The sequence below is a fragment of the Pseudoliparis swirei genome, chromosome 18 (assembly GCF_029220125.1).
Source record: "Pseudoliparis swirei isolate HS2019 ecotype Mariana Trench chromosome 18, NWPU_hadal_v1, whole genome shotgun sequence".
NCBI lineage: Eukaryota > Metazoa > Chordata > Actinopteri > Perciformes > Liparidae > Pseudoliparis > Pseudoliparis swirei.
In genome coordinates, this window is record NC_079405.1 from 13,009,640 (window position 1) to 13,023,234 (window position 13,595).

The 13,595-nt window shown below is 39.2% G+C and overlaps 1 protein-coding gene across 1 annotated transcript; it reads right to left on the reverse strand.

Annotated features, from left to right (window-relative positions):
* Window positions 1–797: 797 nt before the first annotated feature.
* Window positions 798–4,456, reverse strand: miip (migration and invasion inhibitory protein). The gene is made up of 9 exons (XM_056437871.1): window positions 4,148–4,456; window positions 3,505–3,707; window positions 2,773–2,878; window positions 2,568–2,679; window positions 2,402–2,481; window positions 2,178–2,304; window positions 1,758–1,854; window positions 1,512–1,631; window positions 798–1,191 (listed from the first exon to the last, which is right to left on the reverse strand). The coding sequence occupies exons 1-9, from the start codon at window positions 4,374–4,376 to the stop codon at window positions 1,063–1,065; spliced, it is 1,203 nt and encodes a 400-aa protein (XP_056293846.1). The 5' UTR covers window positions 4,377–4,456; the 3' UTR covers window positions 798–1,062.
* Between the last annotated feature and the right edge of the window lie 9,139 nt (window positions 4,457–13,595).

Below are 13,595 nucleotides of genomic sequence, written 5' to 3' on the forward strand. Positions count from 1 at the left end.
AAAGAGTATTTGAAGATATGATGATGATGAGGATGACATGAGTTTCAGAAGCAACGTTTACATTCACAACTGTTTGTGGTAAAAATCTAATTTGTTATCACAAAGCCTCATCTCACACAAAGCTGACATGGTAATCTGCCTTCCAGAACTCAGCACACAGCTCTGAGCAACAACAACATAGTGCATCCTGTTCAACTTCAAAAACAATAAATAACTTACTTTAATTTTAGATCATTTTATTGAATATTTTGTTTATACCGTCTAACTTTTTCTAATATGTTCGCCTGGAAGAGACAAACTGTAAACACTGAAGTGTCGACGCTGGGTTTGCTACAGCGTTTGACATTAAGTAAAGATGCTTGTGGTTTCCTGTGAATTGCATCGTCAGTACATCAGCCTCACAGTTAGGGAGAGTCAAAGGAAGTTAAAAACAGAAGTATGCATAAACCTGGGAGCCAAAGCAAACAGCTGTGAAGGGCAAAAGAGGATTTAAAATAACTTTCTCAAAGTTGTGAAATTTACAAAACAAAGTTCACTCTAAAACCACCTCCACGGTGGCGTAACTCTATGAGCTCTTGCTTTATGTCTCTAAATCTGTCCAAACTTCGTATAATTTGTTCAGATCAGGACAAATAAAATGCAACTCCTGAAATAATGAAAGATGCTGCTTTGTCGTGTGCACAATTATTGCCATGGAATTCATCTTATTATGTACAGTATAAGTAAGAATAAATAACACAGAATACATAATAACATGTCCCATTTCATTCTATAACTCATTAAAATCTTACAATATATCATGTTTCAAATTTATTTATTTAGGATTAGACACACATGTGAATGCATTCTCTTTTAAGATCACGGTTTATTTGTTTCATCTTGAAAATCTAATTTTAACATACAAATTTAACAGAAATATATACAGAAAACATTATTAAAATTAAAGAAAGTAAAAACACAATACAGAAAGTAAAAACAGGAGCACAAAAAAGGAAATAATTTTGGGTGTCGTCAAATTACTCAGGAACTATTATCACCTTAGAATAGACTTGTGATTAAATGTCAGTGCAAAGGGTAAAACATGCTTCCCTGTTTTTTTTTGGAAGAGAAGTGTTGGAAGTTGTGACGAGCCAAACGGGACACATCTGAGATCTGGTCAGAGATTTTACCAGACACTTTGGGTGCAGAGTCCTGAAAAATATTGAAACCACCATGTGAGAATATGAGAAGTGTGCCATGTATCCTCACAGGATTCAAAATTGATCTTTTTTTTTTTTTTTTTTACACACAATGACAACTGCATTACATTTAGATAAGCTAGTTCCAGGGTCTTACTAATGTGCATGCTGGTTCACTGTTATTGCTCACTGGGACACCTAATGGAACTGAACTATTGTTAATATTTTAGTTGCATATGTGCTTTTTCTACTATGACATATCAAAATGTCTCTTGTGAAAAAGGTAAATAATATTTAAGTTTGAGATACAGTGAGAGGCCTGCAGTGTGTCACCTCCAGTTCCTTGTTCTGTGACCCGGTGGAGTTCTTCATATTCAGACTGCTCCGCAGATCGAGGCTGCTGGGGGGCGGCAGTGTGCTCTGACCTGTGTTCGACCACCCTGAGAGACAGTGCTGGACAGGACCAGAGATGAACGAGTCAAAAATTACTCCAGTACACTATTTTTAACTCAGATCTCAGAAGTTGAACGGCACAGCAAAGAAATCATAAATTGTTTTGCTGTGGGATTCCTTACTCACCGATGGTAACCCAACACTATCAGAAGGGTCAAAACTGCATCGGCGATGAGCTTTGTACTTGTAGGGTGGCAAGAGGGTGGAGCGAGGGATACTGACCCTTACGAAGAAAACAATAAAACACATGAGACAAAAGACATGCTGCTATAGTCGTTAAATGTGGTGATTTTATTTTTTACTTTACTAAAACTAATTGATATTTGTCAGAGTTATCTCTTGAAAATATGAGTAAAAAAAAAAATGAAAGGCCTTGTATTGATTTTAAGTCTAACCCAACCCATTTCTGCAGGAATTTTCAAACTTTGGAACCTCAAAAGACACACAATTTTAATTATAATATGTATATGACAAGAAGAAATACTCAAGGGTTGAGTGCTCTTCTGTTGCTCAGGGGTCATGACTTAAAGTGCACATGATCATTACCTGATGAGAGCCGGTTCAACAGTAGTGTGAGGATGGGAGGATTTGGGCTCTTTGCACACCGGGCAGCACTCCTGGTAGTGAAGTGGAACAGGGAACAGTCGGCTGTTGATCCTATAAGAAAACGTACCTGAACAAAAAGATGAGCGAACAGAGATGAGAAATTGCAACAGTCATCATAATAAGAAAAATGAGACCATGCAATTTAAATAAATAACCCCTCTTACATTGATGATTAGCCGTATCAGCCTCTGGACCGTTCTTGTCAGTGAGCAGCGGCAGGACTGAGCGATTCTCTTCAGGAAATCTATAAGGAAAGCAAATTAATAGTAATTCAATGAAGTCGTCATCAATTACAGGCAAACTATGCGCAGTCACAGGGGAAACACTCACTTCTCTTGTGGGTTGTGGACACACTCGTCTTTATTAAGAGATCGAAATGTGTGAAGGTCATTGAAGAACTCATCAGAGCGCTCTATCAAGGAGTCCTCAGCATCCAGGACTCCTTGGAGGGAACAAACATCACCTGTTACGGCACTATTAGATGGTTGTGTGTCCAAGACATAACCAGGCAGACAGAGAGACCCGTAAGACGTACCTGCTATCCAGTCATACCCGAGTAATGGCTGCAGGTGATGCCTGTCCAAGGCAGATATCTCCTCACATTCATCAGACTGAGATGTGATGCGCCTCTGAACCTCCCTCTACAAAAACAAACAAGCGGGGCAGAGTATTATGGTTAACATGTTCTACTTAAATCTGCTGTGAGGAAATCTCCTGTGAAAAGAACTAATTCATCCCACAGTCAAATTTCAGTTCATACAAAATCAACAGGCAGCAACATGCAGAGCTTTGCAGTTCCACCTGTGTCTCCTCCCAAACTCTTAAGGGACATAGGTTTACAGCTCCAGAGTAAAAAGCCTAAGAATGATTATTTAATGAGAAAAAGATGACTGTAGCTCATGTGAGTGAACAGAGATGGGTCAACGAGGAAAATATAGGAGATAAGATTGACAATATTAATCTTTTGGACTCACAATGTTGTGGCTTCAAATAAACTGAATGTTGAAAAGGTTGTTCTTAGACAGCCGATTACCATTTTATTCCTATCTCAAGGTGTAAAACAAGACAGAGATTTAGAAACCATCCCACAGAAAGGTTGAGTGAGATTCCAGCATACATGGGGGTGAGTAAATCTTCAGTTTGGGGTGGAAGAGATAACTGAGATTAGGGGGAACATACCAGGGTAGTGCTGGTGATAAACAAAAAAATATACAGCTAACAAAACAGAGATGAACTTGAGCAGACTGTCCTCAGTTCTTTTTCCTACCTCTTCTCTGCTTTGATTGACTCGACAGGACTTGGTTGTGGACGGGTCCATATGCTTCAGTCTGCTGTGGGCAAGAGGAGGTCTGCTGCGCTCTCTGAAAAGGTCTGACGGTGCTGCATGTTCAGAAGTCCCTCGTTTGTATTTGGAGGTCAAAGACGGTGATGAGATCGTGCTGCGGATGCCTGTTTGTCTCTCACATGTATCTGATGGAGACATGGGACAACAGAACCTTCCAGGTTTTTATTTTGAATTTATCACACGCACAACACAGGTTTGCAGTGAAATGTAATGTGATACACAAAATAAACCAACAATGACTTAATGTCCAACATGAAAATAAATATCATTACAAATACACAAAAACCAGCAGCTATGTCTAGTTTTACAAAAGGTTTTTTCAGCACATCCGGAAACAACGAAAGAGCAGACTGTGAGCTCGGTAGTTAGTTTACAAAACACACTTCACAATGCAGTCAGACAAGACACAATATTTAAATGTCACTGAATTTAGTGATTATTATTTATTTATTAGTGAAGCCATTACACAATAATACAAATGAGGACATAAGTAACGACTGCACGGTCTTAGACACACGTGTTGTATGCTAACTAATATCTACAAATATCTCGATGGTTTATTTACCCGCAAATCTCACTGTCCGTCTGGCGAGGGCGGCCCGGGCGGGGCCTCGGCCTCCATCGGACCGGGTCACTGCGGGGCCCCTCCGCTCCTCCGCGCCGCCCTCTCTCTCCCTCTGGTGGCTCTGACTGCAGCCGCTGAGCCGCTCCAGGGTCTGTCCCCGCTGCTTCAAACGGTTCAATAACTCTTTGTTACGCTCACGTAAAACGTCCAGTCGGTTGGCGGAGGACATATTTTTTTAAACACGTTCATACAAATGTCTATCTTAGTGAGAGTAAAACTAAAAGCCCGAGTTTCATACTCTCTCGTGATTTAAACCTGACTCCATCGCCAGCTTCTTAACAACGCGTTGACAACAACGATGTGATTGGCTGTGGAGCGTCTACCCATCATGCCTTGCAATCGTGTGAGGCTGTATCCTTAAAGGGACAGACACATAATTGGATGTAAGCGACAGGACATGTTGTTGAACAGCAGAGGGCGCTGTTTATCTAACTCTCGACAATGACTGGATGGTTGATGGTGGTCAGTACATTTAATGGAGATTAGTTAATAACATGGTTAAACTAACTACCTGCTACTCCCATTTGTCTGTAGTTTAGTTTATTATATGTTATATGTATATATGTAGTATTAGTACTTGTACAGAGTGTATGTCATGTTTGCTATGTTATGCTATGGTAGTTGTTGTGTGGTGCCTTGTCCTAAGAATTTCAGTGCCCAGTCTGACCCTGTGTCATTCTGTGCATCTGACAATAAAAGACTTGTAACTTGTAACGAAATACCACATTGTAGATCATACTCTATTCAAGCAGTCGTCTGGTGATGTTCTATATTTGTCTTATCTCTGTGCCACAGTTGTGTCTAGGAACCATTACAATTGACAATGAGATTTACATTTGGTGAAGGAAACAGTGGATTTCGGGATTCAATTCCACAGACAGAGAAATAGACTAAGCCAATGTTGGTGTTTGTTCTTTGATTGGATTTGACAATAACGAAAATATAGTACATTATATATATATATAGACACCCTTATCATTTACTGCTTTAGGTAAGGTTATGCATTCAAGAAAAGTTGTCGGATCACATATAATGAAGGAACATACCTCTGATAAATATGCATTTTGGAGTACAATCTGAATCTGCAGAGCTAAAAACTACCATGAAGGAAATGCACTGGGGAAAAAAAAGTACAATATTTTCCTCAGAAATATAAAGGAGTTGAGAGGATCATGTACCTTCTATTGTACTTAAGTATAGCTTTTTTTTATAACTTTTTATTTTGCATTTTCCACAAACAGATTATTCCTTGACATCTAGAAAGAAAATAATATATCTACAACAAAATAAAATCAGCACACATCCAAATCCATCCATCCCCTCCCACATGTTTATACCCTCCAAGAGTAGGACCCAATGAGGAGGGAGGGAAGGACCAAACAATCAAACTACATATAACCAAATGATATAGCTTTCTTAAATGTCAATTAAGACTTTCTCAATTATATACCACCACTTCTTATTGGATTTGTTATTGCTGAAGCGATGCACAAAATTCCTTTTTTTATCATGGCAAATTTATTCACAAAGCATTTTTCAACAAATTTTACAAAAACTGAGCCTAACTAAATCAAACTAATAACTGAAGTGAAATAGTTAAATAGTGTAGTTTAGACTTTAACTCAAGGGAATAAAACAAAGAACAAGATAGTCTGTTGAAGCAATAATATGCCTTCAAAGCTACAGTTGAGCTTAAACAGTACCACTGCTGATGGCAGGATAACGGGAACAAAATAGAAAACCATATTAGGTAAAAAGAAGGCCTGAACTTTAGGCCGGAAGGTTCAAAGAGGAAACTCCTCCAAGAATATCTTCAAGAGGTGTCAGTATAAAGTAATAAACCATGGAGGAACATGACAGTGTGAGTGGACATCTGCTCAGGCTCACATGGTCAGTTGAGATTACACATGTGAAAGAGTAATGAGAATAATTATTTAAAATCATACGTGCTCAGAGATATATAGTTATAGTGACACATTATTTATTATCCACCATCGGAAGGCAAATGTGTAAACACCTTATAAGGACAGCAGGTCAGAGAGAGTGGCTCTGAAATTATATTTTAACTTGCGTCAGTGGAACGTAATCAGCCTCTGCTGGGTGGCTTGATGACGTTAGTTTAGTTACATTAAACCTGTCCATCCGTGGTGGCACTAATGACAGTGTTGCAGGTGCTGCAGGGTCACAGCCATAATCGTATGCCTGATGCCCCGTGGAGCAAATGGTGTGGAACTGCGTGGGCAAGATGCTGCTTAGTATTCCAGTCACGGCTCGTTTGCATTGAGAACTGTTCAGGCCAGTCCAGTAGGATTAGTTGACCCCATTATCATTAAACGCAGTGGCAGTCATACACTCCTCCCTGTCTCTCTAATTACACCCCCACTGTTGGGCTCCAAGCAATTACTGCCTGCCGCCAGAACGCTTCATCGTTCATTAGGCACAGATAACGGACACATCAAAAACAAAAACACAAGAAAAAGTGGAATTACTCATATTTCTACTAAATAACAAAATATCACCCAAGATAAATTATTTTGAGGAAATAAAAAGGTGTAAGGTGACAAACAGAGATTTAAAAAAATCACATTGATTAATATGTTTACATTTGATTTATCATGTAGAGACAGTCATCTCTGTGTCTATGTCCAGTCCTTGTTCAGTGTAATGATATTGTGTAGAACAATATAATATCATTACACTGAACAAGAACACAACAGAGACACTTTATATTGTACATTCATGGTACTAACTGTATACTCTTTTGAAAAAACTAACTTTTTAAATAGAATAATCGTCTGTTGTTTAGTTACACCTAAAGCTGACTTTTCAAATCTACATGCAGTCTGACAGACCAATGTAATTAATCCCGAGAATATATTTGAGCACATAATCTTGGTTTAAAGACAACATTTTCTTCTACATAATTAGGCTTTTTAAATAGTCAAAAATATTGTTTTCAAATTGTAATCTATCTTTAAATATCCATGACAAAGTTTAAATTCTGAGGAATGTATCAGTTAATCACAAAGTCTGATCCGCTTCATCTCAACGATGACTTAATAACATCAAGTTCTACATCTTCCACCAGAATGGCATGAACATGCATGACATCACCTTTTTTCAACTGAAGCCCGATCACCTCAAACCAATGAGAAGTGGTCAGACAGATTGGCAGAAGATTCCCCGATCATGTACTCATACTGTAAATGGTAATACAATCATGTATTATTTAAAATGAATTCACCTCCTGTCTCTGTATTTAAAAGTCACTGCAACCAAACAAAGTGCAGAAATGAAAGGAAGGAAAAAAGACCGAAAAGCATAAGGTCGACTCATCCATCACGTTCATTTTAACGGAATTGATGGTGAAAACACAGGTGAGACTCATTAGATTTACTTGACCATTTAGGAGTTTGTTCTCAGTATATATCTGTCCAAAAAAAAGACGATTTAGTTTCCACATGATAAAGTAGCTGACACTAAACTACACACAGCAAAACGCTCCACTCAACCGGACACACAATGATCTCCTGAATAGTACAGAGAGATCAGTATAAAGTTGGAGGTTCTTATCAAATCATACCTAAATCATTATTGCCAGGATTATTAGACATTGGCACCATGTTTTTTCAGTCCAAAGTTGTTTCCTTAAACAATTAAATATATCATCAGTTCCCAGTGGAGGACAAAGAGAGACACACTGACAATCACAAAACAAAGTAGTGAAATTGTACTCAAGCAGAGATATTGTTTTTTATTTAATCCAAGTTAACCAACTGTAAGAGAGCCATCCAATATATATATATATAGTTTTAAAGTAAAGAACACAGATTTTAGTTATCTTACATGTTGACTTTGAAAAGTACAGTATACCCACTTGTAGCAGCTCCGTTACCCGTGGGTTTCCCCCAAAAGCACCAAGGATCAGCCATGACCAAAGAGGTTCCGTTTGGCAACATCTTTTATTGTGTTCCACACACCACCGAGCAGACCGCAAAACTGCGCCTCTGCTCTCTCTCCTCTCCACTCTCAACTGAGACCTTTTATGAGAGCGGCCTCGGCTGCTGACTAATTGCCAATCACCAGCAGCTGAGGCCAAATTGGAGACAGCTGCCACACCACTAAAACACAATTTCTACACGCATCTAGAGTTGAGCAAATGTCCTGGGAAACCAGAGTTTGTGGTTATACAAACCAGACTGTGTGAGGGTTTTGAAAAGAAAATGTGTTATTACCACATGGCCTGTCAATCTCTGCGTTTCTATCTGATCTGAAAAGTCTCTCCCGGCTCCCTTATTGAAGAGCTGCCATTGTCCCGGGAGGAAGATGAAAAGACGAATGATAATAACCTGGAGCCAAGGTACACATCCACCCTGTTTGCGGTGTTATTGTGTGTGTGTGTGTGTGTGTGTGTGTGTGTGTGTGTGTGCGTGTGTGTGTGTGAGAGCTTGTGGTTCTACCAACAGGATTGGTGAGGGAAGTGTTTTCTGCTGATAAAGAAAAGGAAAGGGTCGATTGTCCCCACCACTCCAGAGATAGAAGTGGATGCCATTAAGATAAGAAGGATTAGACATGCCACCTCGCTGTCCTAGCTGCTACAACCTGAGGACAGGTGGAGAGTAAAAGACCCCATCCATGGCAGGGTTGTTGTCATGTGTCAGCGACCAAAGAGTCTGATTAATGGGGAGTTAATAGGATGTTGTTTGTAATAAGAACAGTACATTTGTATGTATCGCCACGAACAAAAGACAACAACAACAACAACACATTTGTATCAGAGGTTGAAGTATTCAGATCCATCACATAGTAAAGTAAAGTTGCAATAGCACAATGTAACAATATTCCATTGAAAATAATATTCCGCCATTGAATATGTTACTGAAGTCAAAGGCTGGTTTGGGCTTCATGCACTTTTAAACTTTTCTTTCTGCAAAGTTTGTATAGTTTTTATAGTCTATTCCTAGGAAACGATCATGTTGCTTTCATTACTCCCCCTGTTGTCATTATTTTAAGATTATTTTGGATTTCTGTTTCTGGGACACAACAGATAATATTCACAAATGTTCCATCTCCTATGGGCTTTTTTATGTTACTATTGCATCAAGTTTACAGAGCGTATAAGCATCAAAACATGTGCACATAAACTAAATATACTGACACTTAGATATGTCTAACAGTTCCCCTATAGCCCTGCACTAAGAGACAATTCTCCTTTTAAATGGCCTGTTTTCAGATGTTTTTGTTCCAAAGAATGAATGCGCCGTCACGCATAGGTTTGGCCTGCGTGAGGAGCAAAAACAAAAATGTGAAAATGTAGACGATCAATCAGACTGCGTTTGCTCGTCACATCACACCTGGAAACAGGGATTTAATGGCTGCTGATTTATGAGATGAGGAAAGAGACCAGGAGGTTTGCTTCAGGTCCAGTTCCTCTGAGTTAGTCAGCAGTGGACTAGCCGTCAGGGGTTTTATGTCACTGCTGTGCTTAATGACCTGTGTGCTTCTCTGTGATTAACTGCTTTATTCTCCTCCTTCGATTTACTGCATCTGTTTTAATAGGCCTCAGCCTTTGTTTAGGGGCTGAGGGACCACAATGAATCTAACAGAACACCAGCGAGCTGACAGAGTGTGTAAGGACGACCGGCGCTGTCTGACAGACTGCCTTAGCTGCCACCTGCGTCAACAATCAATGCCTCTATTTTATTATATAAACAAGACTATAGCAGTGCTAGTATCTGTAAGAAAATGACACATGTAAGATAATATCCCCTCATCACAATAAATAAGCTTCTTGCTCAAAAACAGCCCAGGCTTAAAGCATTGCAATTAAAAACTGAAATATTCTGGGCTGGTTAAAGTGACTGCCGGTCTAATCCGACAGCATTTTTACACAAGTCATAATTGACATGTAGCGAGAATGTAAAGCAGTGATTAATACTATTGTCAAGCCGCAAGCTAAAAAATTGGAATTTCAGGCAAAAGAAAAAGAAAGTTTCTCAAATGCTAATTTATTAACCTGTCTACGAATATGAACGCTGAGTTTTTAAATATAGGTCTTCTGTTGGAACCAGTGAAAAGAACCGTTTGGTCCATGTTGCACAACCTGTAATTTGATATCATTGTTCGTTATGAGAATTTTTTTTACCAAAATCTATAAACTGTCATCCAACAACAACATCCTTCTTTTCAGTTTCCAAGCACACATAACATTTTCTGCCACAGGCTTTTCGCATATTTGAGCAGCCTTCTCCATCAAATACATACAGTGGCATTCATCATCAATGGCCAAATTAAAAAGCTTTCAAGCTTGTTTATCAGATCTACTAATCATAGAGGCAGTCCAGTTGGTTCATGGCCTATGTGAGAACAAATATACGCTTACAGCTAAAACATCTCCAATAATCACATTTGAAGTTCCCTACTTAAAACAAAAAAAATTGTAATGAGATCATTGCAAAAACAGAGGTAGAGTATATAACATGCAATATCCAGACCGGAAACTGCAGGAAAGATTTGATGTTTGCCAGAATTGTGTTTGTCAACACATTTGCTGGCAATGATGCAACACAGAGCAGAAAGCCCCAAACACCACTGGCAGAAAGCAAAAGGTTGTGACTGCTGGAAATGTGAGAAAGATCTTAACCAGCAGAGCATCATTCTGAAAGGAAAAGGGGAAAGAAAGAACACCAAAGCAACCAACCCTTTTAAAGCACTGATTTTGATTTACTTTAAATGAATTAAGTAGAACTACATTAGCCAGAAAAACTCCCAAATAACCCTTCACGAGGAAAAAAGGGAAGAAACCTTCAGAAGAGCAACAAAGGAGGATCCCTCTCCAGGATGGACAGGTGTAATAGATGTAATGTGTACAGAAGGAATCATTATACACAAATAAAAACACAGTAACAACACAATCAATGAATATGACAGAGTGTATGAATAGTTGGTAGTAGTCATATTCCACGATCCAGACCTCGATGATCCATCAGGCAGATGAAGGTAGAGAGGAGGAGTAGGCGGAGTCTCAGCAGGGCCGCTAGTGTTTCATTTCGATTTATTTTGGGACCTTTTTTATGAAACAAAGTGATTCTCCTTTAAAGCAAAATAGGGCTTGTTCCAAGATTGCAAAACCGTCAAATTCAAGGGAATTACAGGATTAGACCGAAATGCAGATGAAGTTATGAGAAGGCTCAGGGAACATTCCAACGATATAATGAAAAGATTACTTCATGAGTCTTTTTTTACAAAAAAAATATATATATATACATATATATATACCAACACTATATTCCTATGTAAACAATCTATGAATAAAAACATCCATGAAAGGCAAGCCTTGAAGCCGCAGGTTTCGGTGAGCAAACAATTCGCCCATGTGTGATCATCTAAGTTTGCATCCGGCCGTAAATTGCGTCTGCAAAGGTGTCAGAAATAACCTCCACATTACACTTAGAAGGAAAACCTTAGTTTGAAGTTACACTCCTTTACCAGTGACAACGAGGTGGGAACTATGAGGCGACTCTGCCACCTAGCAGAGTACATCGCTTGATAAAGTTCAGCTAAACCTTGAAATAAACAACTGTCACCTTGATGGGGACCAAGTGAAAAAGGAGTACGTTGTCTATGATAGCAACATTTAACAGGTATGTTTTTTTTCTTCCCACATTTATGCAAACATCTGCTGTGGGATATTATATCTCATGTCCATGGACAGCTTAACTGGGTTCTGGGGACACATTGGCTTAGTGTGGCCTTCCTGTACACAACAAATAGCAAATAATGGTTCTGCCAGATCCTTTTTCTCTATTTCAGAAAATCCTGACAATTATTGGTTCCCCTATAATAATGATTTGTAATTATTCCGTGTCCACAGGTAATGTCCCCTCCTATTTCAAGCATGCCACTATCCAGCCATTATTGAGAAAACACAACTTAGATTCTGCCTTACCCACTACAGGCCTATATATAAAACTACCTTTTCTGTCAAAAATCCTAAAGAAGGTTGTGGCCAGTCAACTAACTGCTGCACTTGAGATGCACAATATGTTTGACAAGTTTCAGTCAGGGTTTCGCAAATGGCACTCAACTGAAACCTCTTTCCTGAGGGTTTCAAACGACTTATTAATGCCATCTGACGCAGGTGACTGCTCTGTTTTGGTGCTTCTTGACCTCAGTTTGGCATTTGACACCGTACACACCGTAACATCTTGATTGAGAGGCTACGTGACTGGGTGTGCGTATCAGGAACAGCGTTGGAGTGGTTTTCATCATACCTCAAAAACAAAAGTTTTACTGTCTCGGCGGGAGAATTTGTGTAAGACATCTCTCCACTCTCCTGTGGGGTACCGCAGGGCTCGGTCCTGGGGCCGCTATTATTTTCTTTATACTTATTACCACTGGGACAAATCATCAAAATGCAGATTATGTCCCACTCCATGTCTCCTTTAAAGCCATGGTTAACCAGCCTCCTTGATTGTGTCACTGCTGTTTAGGCCTGGACAGCAGTAAATTGCTTACAACTAAATGATAATGAGATGGAGCTTCTGGTTATTGCGCCTGATGATGCTGTCCCTATGATAAAGCAGGGAATGGATCATCATTTAAACTCCATCGCAAAACATACCTGTTTACACAGGCATTTGGTTGATTTGAACATTCTGTTCTATTGTTTATTTTATTGCACCATCTTTATACTGTGTATTGTACTTTAAACTGTTTATCTTTTTGCCCCTGTTATTGCCAAATTGTTTTAATTGACTACTGTACTGCACTTTGTGACACTTTGTCTGTGATAAGTGCAATATAAATGTATTACTTATTACTTTTGAAGGATTATGGGTGAAGATTTCTCTCCTACAGGAGACGCACTCAGGACCAGTCTCGGGTCATGTTGGTCTGATACTCTGACTCCCTCCAGCAGCCACACATGCATAAGCCCAGGGGGCAGCCTCCACTGCAGTCTGTGGGTTTCTCACTCCAAACGCAAAGTGCTGCACGATTTTGAAAATCTGACTCATTTTGTCAAAACACATTTGACACAACCGCACACCTGAAGTAGAACACCTCAGATCACTTGAAAAATTAAACACTTCAAAAGTATTCAATACAGTAACACACAAACGTGGGGCAAAACACACAAAGGTATCTGAAATTAGAGGGGGGGGGGGGGGGGACTAAATAAAACAGGAATTCTATCTAATAAATGATATTATATGTATTGTTGGTTATTTTCACCCCTTCACCTGGATATTTACTTACTAGTTCTAAATCTGTGTAATTAACCTCTTAAATCCCGTCACTCCTTGACCCCGAACATCAAATCCAGGATTGAAGATGGTTATAAATTATATTGCAGTCACACAATGACTATGTGAGCTGAAACATCCTC